The sequence below is a fragment of the Pteronotus mesoamericanus genome, unplaced genomic scaffold (assembly GCF_021234165.1).
Source record: "Pteronotus mesoamericanus isolate MK-2021 breed Mesoamerican mustached bat unplaced genomic scaffold, CSHL_Meso_final contig_2, whole genome shotgun sequence".
NCBI lineage: Eukaryota > Metazoa > Chordata > Mammalia > Chiroptera > Mormoopidae > Pteronotus > Pteronotus mesoamericanus.
This window is the reverse complement of record NW_026555084.1, coordinates 29,398,743-29,416,240: the sequence shown is the minus strand read 5'-3', so window position 1 is coordinate 29,416,240 and position 17,498 is coordinate 29,398,743. Positions and strand designations below refer to the sequence as shown.

At 36.8% G+C, this 17,498-nt stretch overlaps 1 protein-coding gene across 2 annotated transcripts in view; it reads right to left on the bottom strand.

Moving 5' to 3' along the window:
* The window catches only part of FNIP1 (folliculin interacting protein 1), a 113,770-nt gene that overhangs the window by 61,332 nt on the left and 34,940 nt on the right, over nt 1-17,498 (bottom strand). For both annotated transcript variants that reach the window (XM_054568503.1, XM_054568504.1), the window contains exon 2: nt 13,796-13,922. In XM_054568503.1, the coding sequence (XP_054424478.1) occupies nt 13,796-13,922 (127 nt within the window). The remainder of the gene's footprint in view (nt 1-13,795; nt 13,923-17,498) is intronic.

Genomic DNA, 17,498 nt, shown 5'->3' with positions numbered 1-17,498 from the left:
ATTAAGTCATGAGGATTTTTCTATATATTACTATGGATGTTCATTACTAGTGACTTAACAAATACACTGCAGCACTTTTCAAATTATCTGGTCTCTGAACTTATTTATGCCATTAAAAGTTATTGAAGACCATAAAGACCTTTTGTTTATGTGAGCTGTAACTACCAATGTTTTCCCATATTAGAAATTAAAACCAAGAAATTTAAAAATGTGTATTAATTCATCTAAACATAATTCCCCCACTACAAGTGAACATTTTATGGAAACATTTTATGGAAAACAACTTCTGTGGAGAGATGCAGGAATGGAAGAAGAAACGCAAATGAGAGTTTTACTATACAAGGTCTGCCCGGAAAAAGTTAAACCATTGTTAATATAACGAGAGCAGTCTTTGCAACATCAACGTAAACTGGCAGCCAAGGGAGTGGACTGGAATACACATGCATGAACAATGACAACTTCACTGTACTAATCAGTGGGGGCGATAGATGCCATTAAGTGAGCATGTGTACGGTGTGGCTGTTGCATTCAAAATGACTGGGCAAGTAGAGCAACGAATCTGCATCAAGTTTTGCATTAAGCTTGAGCATTCCTCCACAGAAACTATTGGGATTATTCAGAAGGCCACAGCTATGAGCAACTGGTGATTGGCAGCCTCATCACCACAACACGCCTGCTCATGCATCATGTCCAGTGTAGAGTTTTTTGGTGAAACCTCAAATCACCGAGGTGACTCAGCTCCCCTACAATCCTAATTTGGCAGCCTGCAACTTCTGGCTTTTCTCAAAACTAAAATCACCTTGAAAGGAAAGAGATTTTAGACCATCCATGAGATTCAGGAAAATACAACAGGACAGCTGATGGTGACTGGGAAAAGTAAGTGAGGTTCCAAGGTGCCAACTTGGAAAGGGACTGAGGAGGCATCACTGTCCTTTGCACACTGTTTCTTGTATTTTGTATCTTCTTCAATAAATGTCTCTATTATTCACATTACGTGGCTGGATACCTCCTGGACAGACCTTGTATGTACATAACATAATCAATTTAATCTTTTGAAATGAAAATGTATTAAACAATTATCTTTTTAATAAGAGCTAACCTTAGGACCAGAAGGTTGTGCTCTAGTATAAAAGAACATATTTCTTTTTCTTTATTCCTCTTGCTCTATTCTCCCTCCCTAACAGATTCTTGAGCTTTCACTGCTCACAACTATCAAAGGTGCAGTCCACTAAGGTCTGTGATAATCCTCCTGAAAGCATTCCAGTGCTTTATTGCTCTTCCATGAAACAAACCTCAGATTTTCAGAAGTAGTAATCTGACTGACATTACAATTTATAGAATACCAAAGGCAATGTAAAAGAGGGCATCTAGTAATTCCAGATCATCTCTAATCAAAAACGTGAGAGAGAGTGTGGTAAAGTAACCACGGGCTTTAAAATGAAATAGACTGAATTTAAACCCTGGCTTCTTGGGCAAGTTACTTAACCTCTTTAAAGTCTTATCTGTTTAATGGGTAGGTTATTTTTAACACTTTAAGGGGTATGAATGTGTTTGTGTGTGTCTCTCATTATATACTGAGAAAGAATGGGGAAAAAGGGAAGAGAGGGAAGGAAGGAGGAAGGAAGGAATGACGGACGGACAGAATGACGAGCCCTACAGAGTGTCTAGAACTAGCATATGCTTACTGATTTGTAGTTATAAACATTGTTAGAAAAAAGTTAAAGCAAGGGCTAACATAACTGAATGCTTACTCCCAGGATCAGGAACTTCACTAGATATATTTCTTTAATAATATTTCATTTAAACACTCACTAAAAATATTGGTATTTTATGTAATGATATTGTTGGCAACATCTGAATAACTTTACAACTTATTGACTGCCAACAAAATGCTAGGCCTTTAAGTATATTTTCTACAATACTCAGTGTGGTAGGTATTACAACACAATTTTACTGATGAGAAACCTGAAGTCCAGAGAAGTCAAGTCACTTCACCAAGTTTACAAGACCTACTAAGTATTTACTACACACAGAATCAAAATCCAATTGGCCTGAAAGAGCCACTACTGCAAACTACCAATTTATTTGTTAACAAAAGCATTTGGGTACCATGTGTACCGAGCATTAGGGAACTGGGTGAATGAAACAGACACAGTCCTTTTCCTCATGGAACTAACACTTTAATTGGGAAGAGAGACATTTAACAAATAATTAAGAGAAATATATAAAATGAGATATATATTTCAAATTTGTTTTTAAAAAGTAATAATACTGATATCAACTCAGCTAACTCATAGGCACTTTCTGGTCAGGTACTATTTATTCTGTTTTACATATATTTTACTCTTTTATTTCTCACAACTCTACAAAGTAGGTCCTATTATCATCCCCATTTTACAAATGAGAGGTCAAAGAACAATGATGTTTAAATCAATTATCCAAGAGAAGACTTAACTTAATGAAGGGAGATCAAAGAAGTCAAAAAAAAAACCAAAAAAAGAAAGCAAGCCATACAAGTTAAGGTGAAAGAGAAAGATGGGGAGTGCTACAAAGACAGTCAAGCTGAAGGAACTATGTACGTCCAATCTCTGAAACAAGAAGTAACTTGATAGAGGAAGAAAAGAAACAAACATACACCAGTTCCAGGACTGAAGCATAAAAAGCCTGCACAGAGGGGTACATAAAAGTGCGCGCTTGCATGCTTTTTATGTATACACACACACACACCCCCTTCTCCTACCAACTTAACAGCTAATGTCTTTTCTCTTTGCTATTTTGAAGTTATGGCTTTTTTGGAAACCAAACAACTCTAGTGGAAGATGGTCTAGTGAGTGGACAAGTTACAGTCAGCAACCCTCAGGTAGACAATAGGCCTTCAAAGAGCACAACTATAGGGCATAAAGGGTTTGGTTTTCTTGTCTTTCTTTCTTACTTTTATTCCTAAAGGAAATGATACAGTATTTTTAATCCACAAAAATCTAACAACACCCTACTTAAGCATAAGAAATGTTATAAACATCACTTTCTTTAAAAAAAAAAAGGCTTTTTATAAATGGATTATAATTTTTATTCTTTAAGTTTTCACACAATTACTAACAAGGTGCAAGTTCAATTCAAATGATTTTTTTCACTGCCTGACACAACGTTCAATACTTTGATGTTTATGTCATACAAATAAGGACACTCCCCTATGTAACTACAATACTGCAAAAAATTCAGCAATCATGGATACATTCTAACCATCTAATCCTCAGACTCCATTAAAATTTGGCCAGTTGTTTAGTAAGGGTCCTACAGAAAGCAGAAAGATCTAGTTTACAATCCTGCATTGCATTCATTTGTCATATCTTTTTGGCCTCCTTCAGTGTGAAAAATTTTCTCAGTCTCTCTTTAACTTTCTTGACCGTGACACTTTTGAGGCTAGATTACAATGCAGTTATTTTGCAGACTGAATTTTTTAGATGTTTCCTTCTAAGATTCAGGCTATACATCCTGGAATGTAATAACACAGGAGTAACAATGTTCTTCTCTCACTGAATCTTACTATGAAGCACAAGATTTTAATTTGTTCAACAGTGATGACAGTCTTAATATTGATGATGATATGATTATGCCTACTAAACATCTTCATTGCAAAGAAACATTTTTCTCCTGTGTAATTAATATTTTGGTCATGGGATTATACAACTACTTGCTGTTCATATGCGACAAATATGCTGTTTCTCATGAAACTTTCAATTTATTCATTTACATCACTTCCAGTTTCCTATCCTAATCAACAACTTATAATCTATCATTATTTGTTTTGATGCTAAAGTATTCCTGGCTTTACCCCGTCAAGTGAGGGCTCCTCTAAGCTGGTTTCTATGTCCTTCTGACCCATTCCCACCATTCTTTAAACTTTTAAAACAAGTTCCAGCCGTATCTTTTTTTCCCTGCCCCAGCCCAGCCCCAGTCACTTCTCCAAGGGGCCCTGGTTCCTTTCAGTGGAGTATGGACTTTCAGACAAGATTTAGATGCTAGGTATGCCTATTATATTGGGGCCTTGTTCCTAGGCCCTCTCAGTGGACAGAACTAGAGAGTATATGTGTGTCTACACACACACACACGCTTACCTCTACATTTATTGTGTTGTGTATATATGTGTGTACATATATATAAAAACAAAAGTGCACACCAATATCTTCAATTCCAATACACAGGGTTCTTCTAGTTTTCTCCCCTTATTTATAACTCCCTTCTCTAACATTGAGAAAAACATGCCTCTCATTGTCCTTAACATACATTTATTTTATCAACTCCCTGCTATGAAACCACTATCTCAATTCCCCTGTTATTCCCTCACCTGTATGATGGTACCCAGAGTGGATGTTCTCCTCATCCCACTTAGGCACTGGTAACCTGTCTTAATCAAAATCTTATGCAGATGCCCTCCTCAATCTATCTGGGCTCTGGGATTCTGCTCTGGTCCACCAAGCCTCCACCAAGCCTCCACCAACTGACATCAGTGTTCAGCCCTATCTAATGGTTTCAGGACTGAAATATTTAGAAGGGGGCGGGGGGAAGGCAGGCATGGGGGATTAAAATTTTTAACCTGGACACATAACCATATCATATTCCATGTTCCAGATTCGGTCTCACACTGAAATTCAAATAAATAATCGGAACTTAATACAGTATTTCTCAGTTTATAAGTCTTTCACATGAATTTTCAACTTTTTTCTTCTGTCAACTTTTCAAAAACTTAAGTTGTATATAACTAATGTGTTACATGATTCAAAAGTCAAAACAATATTAAAAAGTATACACAAAGAACTCAAGGTCCCACCTTCTTCAACTTATCTATTTCCCACCCCACACATTCTCATTAAATATAAAGTATAAAAAAAAACAACTATACCTATTTAACCAGTCATCTGTTAATGAATGACACTGCAGGTGGAACTACTATGTCAAGACATAAACACAGATAACTTTGTAATATCGCCAGATTACCTTCCATGGAGGTTGTACTGTTTCACTCACTCACTCTAATAGCAAAGTGCTGTCATTCAATGTTTGGGTTTTCACCACTTTAAAACGAAAGAATTAAAATCGCAGTATAGTTTATTACAACTGAGAGTTACAATTGTATTACATGTGTAATGAACCTTTATTATGTGAACTCTCTTTGCACTTATCTTTTACTCAATTTTGTACTATATGATTTTCCTGTCCTGATTTCTAGGAATTCTTTCTATAGAAAGATTGACACTTTATATATATTGGAAAAGTGTTTTCCCCGGGGTATCATTTGTCTTTTTCACTTTCCTTTTCATGGTGTTTTCTTTTTTGTTTGCTTTTGCTTTATCTTGTTTACTACAAGGGTTTTTTGCTGTTGGTTTTTTTTTTTTAATTTGGTTGTCAAATATATTGGTCTTTTGCTTTATGTCCTCTAGATTTTAAGTCATGTTTTCATTTGTAATGGTCTACTTTTATTTTACATTTAAATGTTCGTTACACTTTAGATATGAATCCAAATTTATCTTCTCAATGGCTATCTAATTGTCTCAATACCACTTACTACCCTTAACCTTATTGATTTAAGATAACACCCATTTGTTGAATACTAAAATCCTCCATGTATTTGGATCTATTTCTGACCCTCTGTTTTGTTCCATTAGTGTAACTGTCTATGTGACACAGTGTTTTAATTATTTAGACTTTACTGTATATTTTCAAACCTGGTAAGGCTAGCTCATCCTCATTGGCCGCCTTTTTCTGTTTTCTAACCAGTTAATGTTTTCCATCTGAACTTTAAAATCTGCTATCAAGTTCCATACACCACCTCCACCAATTAAATAAATAAATTTGGAGTTTTTATTTAAATAACAATATTTTACAAAGCTATTTAAATAGAAGACTTTATGATAGTATTACTCAAGAAGATATTTTGCCTTTCCATTTGCTCAAGTAAGCTTTTATGTACTTCAGAAGACTTTTAAAGTTCTAAACATTTAGGTTTTGTTAAGATTATATATAAACATTTTTAAATGGCTATTTTAAGTCAAGTCTTGGCTTCGTCCATAGCTTTTCATTGGAATTTATTTGTATATTTTGACTTATTAATTTCTGTGTATTAACTTGTATATAGAAGCCCTTGTAGAAGTCGATAAAAGCTTAGCTTTCCATTTATAATTCATGATGATATTTTCTCAACATTAAGACAGAACTTTTTCTCGCCCTGCCAGGTGTGGCTCAGTGGAATGAGTGCCAACTTGCGAATCAAACGGTCGCCAGTTTGATTCCCAGTCTAGTGTACATGCCTGGGTTGCGGGCCAGGTCCCCAGTACTGGGCAGAAGAGTGACAACCACACATTGATATTTCTCTCCCTCTCTTTTTCCCTTCTCTTCCCCTCTCTAAAAATAAATAAAATCTTTTTTAAAAAGAAATTTAAAAAAAGATAAACCTTTTTCTCAATAAAATTTATGGTAAATTATATGGCCAAATTAGCATTTATGATCTTTACTCTCTCTTGCAGATTGTTTTAAACTAAGAAATAGGAAGGACATGAGATGTGATTTCAATATTTATCATTTCTAAGTAGAATGTTGCTGCGGAAAGACAAAGCTTAACAACAGCAAATTGCTAATGTCTGAACTATCTCAGCATTACTTATGGACCTGAAATTTTGTGTAAGATGTTTAAAATTTTCATTTATATCACACAATCATTCTCTTCCTATACAGAACCCACATGATTTGATGTTCCAAAGGTACAGGTAGGGTAAAGATGAAAAAAAAAAATCAACGGAATCAAGATGATGGAGAAGTTAAGTGGAAGTCACACTGACCTCCTCCCAGGACCAACCTGGAATTACAACTAAATTGTGGAGAAATCACCTGGAACGAAGAACCAAACAATAGTGAGAGAGAAGCCTTTTAATCTCAGACAGAAGAATCAGCTTTAGCACAACCTAACTGGTAAGGAGTGAGGTAGAGACTCCAGAAGGAGGGCAGGGCATCCATGGGAAGCAGCACCAGAAGGATACTGAAATAGCCAGTTGGATCCCCCTGAGAAGAGCAGGATCTAAACTATAAGCGGGGATCTCTAGCCTGCAGCATCAGAGCCCAAAAAGTACACGGAAAACAGCCAGCTGCGAAAAGCGGCAGGGTTGCCCTCTGCCAGAGACAGACAGATGGAGACCCTAAGAGCCATTTAAAGAGCCAACACATAAATGTTTATTTGTAGCCACGTACCCTGGGCTCCAGCAAAAGCGGGGGCAGAGTGGGCTGGAGGTGCCTGAGGAGAGACTTGGGGAGGAGGCTTTGGGGAGAGAACTGAGAGAGTTGCCAATGGGATCTCAGTGCAGGTACATCCCCCATAGGGCAGCAGCCATCTTGCTCAAACAGATCACTCCCCTGAGCCACAAGAGACTAAGAGAACCCAAAGCCCAGCCCCCGGGAGGCTCTGCCTAGGCTCGGCAGTGCTAAAACTTGATGGCTGGCTGAGTACAAAGTGGCAGCCACAGATAGTAGATCCCTGGGTAAAGGGCACAAAGAGGAGAGACTGCAGACAGGCTTTAGGGAGAGAAGGGAGAGAGTAGCTGGCGGGATCCCGGTGCTTACTCTTCCCCGATATGGCAGCAGCCATCTGGCTCAGGCAGACCACTCCCCTGAGCGGAAGCAGCATGAGAGGACCCAATAACCTTGCCCCCAGCAGGGACTCTGCCCTTCCCTGTGGTTGCCTCTACATTGGCCTCCTGAGTGCAGAGTGACTAGATTAACAGCTGAAGGAGACAGCCACAAACAGTAGATTCCTGGAAGTCTCAAACAGACTGCCTAAGGTCAGACAGGGTCAACATCTGACATCTTCTGAGGCAGATCCAGGATGGAAAAAAACAGCAGTCTCCTACCATAGAAGTTCACACCACAAAGTCAGGAAATCAAGACACATCAACTTAAGCAGCAGAAGCAAAAAAGAAAGACCCTCACAAATAATGGGAAGACAAAGAAATACGTCCCACTCAAAGGGAAAGGAGGAATCCCCACAAAGAGAAATAAATGAAATAGAGGCAAGCAAACTATCAGACACTGAGTTCAAAACAACAGTTCTAAGGAAGCTCAATGAGCTCAGTAGCTCAGAGAGGATTACCAAAAACTACAGGGAAACTATGAGGAACTTACTGAAAATTATATCAGCATGAAAAAGGACTAGAAACTTGTTTCCTATCAATAGGAAACAAGAGGGAATGAAGAATACAATTTCTGAATTGAAGAACACAGTAGAAAGAATCAAAAGCAGGCTAGATGAAGCTGAGGACCGAATCAGCGAGCTGGAGGACAAGGTAGCAAAAAGCTCCGAGAAAGAGCAAGAAAATGTGAAAAAACACTCAAAAAGAATGAAGAGGAGTTGAGGGAAATGCAGGACAACCTCAAACGTAGTAATATCCATATAATAGGGATACCAGAAGGATAAGAGTATGAGGAAGGGATAGAGAACCTGTTTGAAAAAGTCATGATGGAAAACTTCCCTAATTGGAGGAGAGAAAAAGTCGCACAAGTCCAGGATGCACAGAGGGTCCCGTTCAAGAGGAAACCAGTGAGGCCCACTCAAAGACACATCATCATTAAAATGGCAAATACCAAAAACAAACAGAGATTCCTAAAGAAAGCAAGAGAGATACGCCTAGCATCTGACTTGTCAACAGAAACACTGCTAGTCAGAAGGGAACGGCATGAAATATTCCAAGTAATGAAAAGCCAAGGCCTGCAACTAAGACTGCTCTACCCAGCAAGGCTCTCGATTAAAATGGAAGGTGAAATAAAGCACTTCTCAGACAAAAGAAGACTAAAAGAATGCACCACCACCAAACCAGAATTGCAAAACACGCTAAAGGGACTGTTTTAAGAAGATGAAGAAAAAGAATCTATGAATACCCAGTTCCTTTCACAATCACTTACACTTGATATTACCAATATTTTTAATACTTATTAATCTGATTTTGACAATGATGTTATTTTAATTCTTTATTATTTGTGAATCTAAACCTGTTTTTGTATATTTCTTGCCTATTTCTATTTTTTTTTAAAAAAGCTTTAAGTGACTTTTTGGTATTCTTTAACCATTTTTTGATTAAATGTAGAACTTTGTCCCTTAAAAAAAAAACCAAAAAAACCCCAACTATTAACCTTTTTATAGATGTGTTGCAAATACTTTTCTATTCTGCTACTTGTCCTTTAAGTTTTTTTACATGAATATTATAGTCTTAAATGTTTAATATAGTCATATTGTCAATATTTTACTTTATAGCTTCTGGGTTTGAATATGTTATTTGAAGGGTAAAAAAATATTATTTTGTATTTTCTCCTAAAACCTCTTACATTTTACATACTGATTTTTAACTCACCTGAATATTTGTTGTATAATGTGTGAGATAGGGCTCTATATTTGTTTTATTTCAAGTAATAGTGATCCATGCACCTTATATGTTGAATAAGCTTTACTTTCCCCATTGATTTGAAATATCAATTTAATCATATATGACATTGTTAAACAGATATATGTTTGTTTCTAGAATGCTCATTTTATTTCATTGATCTACTTCATTATTTCTGTGCAGGTGTCATGATTGCTGAGACTTTGTAATGAATTTAAATTTTTTAATATTTTATAATAGATTTTGACATTTAAAAACATAAATGAATAAAATCGATCTGCATTTAGAAAGAAAGAAAGAAAAGAACTTCTACCTTTTGCGACAACATGGATGAAACTGGAGAATATTATGCTAAGTGAAAGAAGCCAGTCGATGAACAACAAATACCATATGGTCTTACCTGTAAGGGGAATCCATTCAACAAAATAAACTAACGAACAAAATAAACCACAGGCATGGAAACATGGACAGAATGAAACTGACCAGAGAGAATGGGGAAGGAGGACAATGGAGGAAAGGAGAAGGAACTAAAAGAACATGTAAGAAATGACCCATGGACATGGACAACAGAGTGCAAATTGACTGTGGGAGAGGGGGATGGGGTGGGATGAGTGGAGGAGGGAAAAAGGGGAAAAACTGAGACAACTGTAATAGAATAAACATGATTTAAAAATAAAATTTATAAAAAAGATTAAAAAATCACTTAAAGATCAAAGAACTTGCAATTTTGGGGAAAGAACATGTATTTCAAATGTATTCTGTAGTGTTCAAAAGAAACATAGGAAATCTTCACAAAATATTTATAGGATTTTGATAATACACTTCCTAACTGTAATTAAAACTGATCAAAGTATGTCCTGAAAACTTAACACATGAGAGACAGTGTGCAGCTTAGGACACAAAGGTGGGTAACAGGGAAACATTTTACTTTGTTTCCCCTGCCCCCCGCCAGTCTAAAATCACATACTCAAGCCCTGGCAAGGTTGCTCCGTAGAGCATTGCCCCGATACACCACGGTTGTAGGCTCGATACCCAGTCAGGGCACGTACAAGAATCAACCAACGAATGCAAAAATTAGTAGAACAACAAATCAAATGTTTCTCTCTTTCTCTCTCCCTTCTTTAAAAAAAAAATTCAATCAATAAAAGTAAAAACAAATACACAACAATAGTTATAATATAGAAGTCTATGAAAGACTATTAGCAAAAGATTATGAGAATTCTGATGGAGGAAAAAAGAAATATGCCTAAAGGAAATCTGAGAGAATTCATAAAGTTCTGATTAGATGAACCTGAAAGAGGATATTCATCTAGGAAGATGGCATATAGAATGGGGACACACAAAACGAGTGAGCTCAGAGTGATTTCTAGTCACTGATGAAGGAGTCTAGAGAAATGTTTAAAGAAGTAAGCTTATAGGAAAATCTCAGAGGACTGAGGAATGAGTAGCTGGTATAAAATTAGAACCAGTAGACAGATTACTATTGAGGCACAGACAGAGAGAAGACTAAGAGAAATGGAGGAAGACAACAAGAGATAGACTGGGAAGCTACATTGAGGAGAGCATGAGAAATACTGAGACAGTCTGGGTGACACCAACAGACATTAAAAAGGAAGACTGACAGTAACAAAGAGAGAAAGAGACAAATAGAAAATGACGGAAGAACACGTATGTGAAGGAGAAAGAAAGAGCGTATTTTGCTGGTGTTGGGTAAAGAGGCTCTAAGAATGCTTGCAAGCAAAGAAAAAAACCTAACAGGAAAAAGAAAATATCAGCAGAAAAAACTAATGAGACTAATGAAGCCCCATCCGAAAAAGTATAGACAGAGTGGGTTCAAAAACCAGCATGAGCCAACACTCACAGGCTGCTTAAGATAAGGTGAAAAGGAAGAATGCTTAAGAAACAGACTTAATGAATGAATGGTATTAAGATAAAGAGTACAGGTCACATGCTGCAATGCAGTGGAACATTATCAAGCACAAAGAAAAACCTCAATAAATATTTGCTAAAAAGTAACCCAAAGAGCCCTAGCCAGAATGGCTCTGCTGGTTGGAGTATCATCCCATCCACCAAAAAACTGCGGGTTCAATCCCTAGTCGGGACACATACCTAGGTCTGGGGTTCAATCCCCAGTAGGGGCACCTATGGGAGGCTATGAATCAATGTTTCTCTCTCTCTCTGCCTCCACTTCCTCTCTCTCTCTAAAATCAATAAAACATATCCTCGAGTGAAGATTAAAAAAATAAAGGATTTGAAAAAGTATTAATCAATCAATCAATGCCCACCTATCAGTTCAGTAGTATAAATACAAAGATATGCATATCAGTTTTGCAACTACCCTTAGATTTCAACTGTTTGACCATCTGTTGGGTCTGCCAAAAAGTTCATTTAGTTTTTTTTTCCATAAAATAAGATACACCTTTCATTTTCACCAATAACCTTATTGATCTGGATATTTTGAATCTGTTGGCTATCTCCCGTGTGATATAACGTTGATTGTTCTCAATTAGTGTCTCAATTGGATCGCTATCAACTTCAACTGATCCACCTGACCATGAAGTATCGTCCAGCAAGAAATCTCCAGCAACTTCACAAACCACTTTTGACGCAATTAGTCACAATACCTTTTCCGTAACACTGCACAAATCTTGTTTTGCGTTTCAGTTGCATTTTTACCTTTCTCGAAATAATAAAGCATTATACACCAAAAATGTTGCTTATTTTTTTCCATCTTCAATATTAAAGTGGCTGCACAAAAACCGTATTTCATAAGGTTTTTTTTTAAATGCACACTGATAGGACAGCTGTCACAATACAATCTAACAAAATTGTTTCAAATGAAGTTAAAGGCAACTAAGCACTACTAGAGCCATTTTATGGAAAAAACCAAATGGACTTTTTGGCCAACCCAATACTTAAATCACAGTGTAGAATTATTAATCTGTGTATTTCTTTGTTCAATGTCCACCTTTCCTAAAGGTGCCTAATTACAGGCTCCAAGACAGAGACTACTAAATCTCCAAGTGCCTAGTACTCTGAATATAGGTATTTGAACAAATAAATAATACTTCAGGAACATTTTGCAGTGCTTATTTTTTTATCAGATTGAAAAAAAGTGTCCATATAATGGCAAAGAAATCTGAGAAAAGAACAATCTCCAGAAAATTGAAAAATACATTAGTTTACAAGAACATAGGCAAAGTAATTAAAAAATGTACCTATTATATGCCACTACAGCATAGTCAAACCTGGCAAAGTAATTAAAAAATGTACCTATTATATGCCACTACAGTAGATGCTGTGGAAGCAGCTGTAGATAAGACAGCAACTGTAGCCAATATATAATTTTTTTTTCTAAGAACACAAAACCTCAATTACAAACTCCCAAGTCTCAAAAAAATAAATATTTGTTTGCTTTAACAGACAATTCTACTGGTAGTAAAGGCTTTCCTAAAGTATTTTGTTTTTAGTTATTTACTAAAATGTTAGTGAAAATTGTCAGTTTAGGAAGGGCAAGAAAACACAATTCCAGGATTCCATTTCCAGACTTCAGGACTGATTCTTTTCTTCCTCCCCACCCCCTGAATTTTGTTTAGAGAGAGGAGAAGGGAGGGAGAAAAAGGAGAGTAACATTAATGTGCAAGAGATACATGGATCAACTACCTCTCACACGCCCCCAACAGGGGACCCTGGCCTGCAACCCAGGCATGTGCCCTGACTGTGAATCCAACCAGCGACCTTTCACAGGCCAGCACTCAATCCACTGAGTCATACCAGCCAAGGCAAAACTGATTCTTTATACCAGAAAGTATAATGGCAATAGTAGCAGCAAAGATAACCACAATCACCTAGGTTTTCTTGGCTGAACCAAGTGAATATCCACACACTACTGCTAAACTAGCCATAAAATGTTTCAAAGTATGATACTGAAAGTGAACAAAATAGATGCTCTTGCTACCGCTGTAGAGTAGGGAAAATAAGATAGACTAAGGGCTACAAATTTAACTTGCTTTGTGCCTTCAGACCAATAATTTTAGACAAGTAATTTCATGTCTCTAGGTCATACTTCCCACAACTGTTACAGTGAGAGGTCTGGACGAGATCCTCTGTAAGTAGCCCTACAGCTCTATTTATATTTCTCAATACAATTACATAAGGAAATAAATATCAAACTAAAATGTTCTGTGGGATTAGACTGATGACAAATAAGGTGTGTTTTCCTTCAAAAAAAATCTAAAAATCAGGGCTCTGAATTATAAAAGCATGACAAAGATATTTTACACTGACAAACCAACCAGGACAATTAAAATTTTACTCACTTTCTTGAGTTAAAATATCTGACATTAAATTTCAACCAAGGCAATAATGATGCTCACCGATACTGATATGTCCTCATTTTTTCTCTTAACACTGGAGTCAAATAAGACATTTCTCCCTCGTCTTTCACAGTCTTGATATACAATCAGTCGAATCTGGCTTGGATCAAACTCTGGCAAAGGCCAACTTTAAAGAAAAGTAAAAATCCATTAGAGGTTTTAAATAAATATTCCACGTAACTTTTTACAAATAAAGCCTATATAACAAAACTCAAAGTTGTATTATTGCTAAAAAAAATACATGGTAGATCTTTTTATAAAAGACAACCACTTAGTTTAGGGCTAAAAACTTATACAGCTATGACACTTTAGATTAAAAAGTAATAATAAAAGTTATGGCAAGTATCACTCAGTGTATATAAAATATATGTATCATCCCATATTAACCTAAAAACAGCTAACTTAAAAATATGTAAGTACATTTAACAAAAATACATATGGATTTCACAGCATGGACCCTCATGACATAAAAGCAAGCCATTATTTTTAAATAGTTTTGTTACTGTTTCTGTAATATGGAAATGCAAAAACAAAAACAGTTTTCAGTTTAAATAACAGCAGTTAATCATAAAACTAAAAAAAGTGATGAACGAATCACGAATGTGCAAATTCTCCTATATAGCTGGTGTAAGTAAACATTGCCACAATCTCTTTAAAGACAGTCTTTTAAATTATATGCTAAACAAATAAAATCTAGTAAAATTGCAGTTGACCCCAGCAATTCCATTCCAGAAAAGTTTAACACTATACAAGAATGTTCACAGCAGCACTTTTCGTAAGAGTTGAAAACTGCAAACAGTTTAAATGGTCATCAATAAAAGAATAAGTAAATATATTATGGTATATTCAGGCTATGAAATACTATACAATAAGCATCAGCTATAAGTGAAAACAAACATACACACACAGAGCTACTGTATTTTTTCCTTTATACAAAGATTTAAATCAGTTAAGTTTTATCTAGGGTTGCATAATTTTTAAAACTGGAAGGAAAATGAAGTGATGGCTTCAGAGTTTGGAGAGTGGTTACCTACTGCAGTAAGGTGGGGGGAGTGGGAGGGACTCGAAGTATAACCAGAAAGGGACATACCAGGTGAACTGGGGCACTATGTTCTATATTGTGACTACATAGCGCTTAAGAGATATTCACTTTACAATAAGAAAAAAAAAAAAAGAAACGCCACTGCATTTGTTTTATGTATTATAATGCATTTATTTCAAAATTTAAAAGATTAATATTGAGAGAGAGAGAGAGAGAGGAGAGGGAAAGAGAGAAAACAATAAGCTATGAATACTAGTCTGGTAAACTGAACATGCTACAACTGAAGGGGCAGTTGCTAAGAAATGGGAGAAGTGCCATTCCAGGAGCTGTTTGTCATTAGTTATATTATGCTGAATGGTCAGCTCCTCACAATCCATCAGTCACAGCTCTTGGTTTAGATTCTTCACTTCCTTTAGAAAACCTGAAACTTAAAACTCCATCAGTGCAAGTTAAACATCTTGTACCTGGCAACATAAAACATCTCCATCCCTGCCCTTGCCAGGTGGCTCAGTTGGTTGGAGTGCTGTCTGTACACCAAAAGGCTGCAGGTTCAATTAATGGTCAGAGCACGTACCTAGGTTGCGGGTTCGATCCCCAGTCGGGGGGCACATGGGAGGCAACTCATCAATGTTCCTTCCTTCCTCTCCCCCGCCCTTCCTCTCTCTCTAAAATCAATTAAAAAAAAAAAAAAATCCTGGGGTGAGGATTAAAAAAAAAAGCAAAAACAAACAAAAAAAAAATCTTTACCCCAAACTCTAGTAAACATAATCTTAATTTTCCTCATGTATAATCCTAAGCAAATGTCCACGTGTTAGAATTAATGAAAGACCCTCCCAGACATTCAAGTTAAACCACAGAGATTCATCCCTATACCACACTAATTTGCATCCCATTGAACTGTTTTTTACTAAACTATGCTTTGATTTATGCAAAGGAAACTAAAAGAAGTCACCAACAAAAAAATGAAAATCAGGAAAGTGGTCTTGTGGAAAACAAGACAGAGCATTTTAGAGGAAGAAATGTCACGGCAGTCACTGAAAGCCATCCACCAAAACTTTAGATGCAAAGAAGTCATTGATGATCGTGACAAGGACAGTTCTAAAGAGTAAAGAGTACAGGGGTCAGAATGCAGGGGACGGAGTGAACAGGAATGTAAATACAGTTTTAAACAACTATCAAGAGAGAAAGAAAAGGCATCATGAAGTAGAATGACAGCTATTTTGTTATTTAAAAGGACATATCTGAACATGTTTACATACTGATGACAGAATGTGAAGTGGAAGGGAGATGGTGACTGATAAAGCGAAGCTTCTGATGGAGTGGAGGAGGACAGCATATAAAGCACAGGTGAATGGTTTAGCCTCAAACAGAAGGAAGGAAAGCCCCTACACTAGGATGGGGGGAAAGGAGGTAAAGATGGACATGAGTACAGAAAGATCTGTAGACAGGAAGACTGGGTGAATTCATGTCCAAGAGCCCTATTTCCTTTGTAAAGTAGAAAGGAAAGAAATAAAGAAAAGGCTGTCCAGACTGGTGTGGCTCAGTTGGTTGGGCACTGTCAAAGGTCATGGGTTCGATTCCCAGTCAGAGCATGTTGCCTGGGTTGTGGGTCAGTCCTGGGTGGGGAACATGTGAGAGGCAACCAATGTTTCTCTCAGACATCAATGCTTCTCTTTCTCCTTCCCTTCCCCTCTAAGAATAAATAAATAAAATCTTAAAAAAAGAAAGAAAGAAAGAAAAGGTTGTAAAATATGAGAATAATAGAGTGTAAACAGTGTTTGTTGTGAGAAAGAAAATGTGTTAACTAAGAAACCTAAGATATCTGGGCAATGCTGGAAGTCTACATGAGGTTGAAAACTGTGACTATGTACTAGCCACAAACTAAACAGGTCATTTTCTCCAGCAAACACTCACGCACTTGAATTTGGATCAGACTGAGCCCAGGTAAGGATTTGGACAGGAAGATGGAACAAAAGGAAAGGGGTGGGGATGGGGTATAGAGAAGATAGACTAGAATAGAGCTGGAATGATGGAGAGTGGAATCTAAGCTAGGTAGGGAAGATAGTGAAGGCTGAGGCCACCTGAGTTGAAGAAAATGGAGGCCGTGTGGTCAAAGTGCTGAAATAACATGAAAACTGCGGGGAGGGAGAGAGATAAGGAATAGGAGAGTATTATCACAGGGCAGAACACTAGAGTTTAAGATACAAGAGGTAGAACAGTTCATTCATTCATTTAATACAGATATGTGCCAAACATTGGTTAGGGTGAGATGAGAAAAAACCTGCTCTGGAAGCAGAGACAGCAGTAGCTAAGTAAATAAACAAACATGATAATTTCAGGTAAGTGGCAAATAAAGTAAATCAAAACAGGCAATCAGCAGACTGTGACAGAGGTGGTAGTAAGAGGACAGTGTGGAAGTGGGCATGGTGTATTCACTTTTTTAAGTGCCTATATGGACAAACTTCTAGAGAGAATAAAAAGTTGGATTTTGCTGTACATGAGGTCCTCCAACAGACCTTGAATAAGCAGACTCCGATTTCATTCATCCAAATCCCAAGACACCCTAAGAATAAAATCCAAATTCCTTTGCTTAGATATAAAGATGTTCAAAATCTGGCCCTGATCTGCCTTATATTACCCGTGATATAGCACTGGTGATGA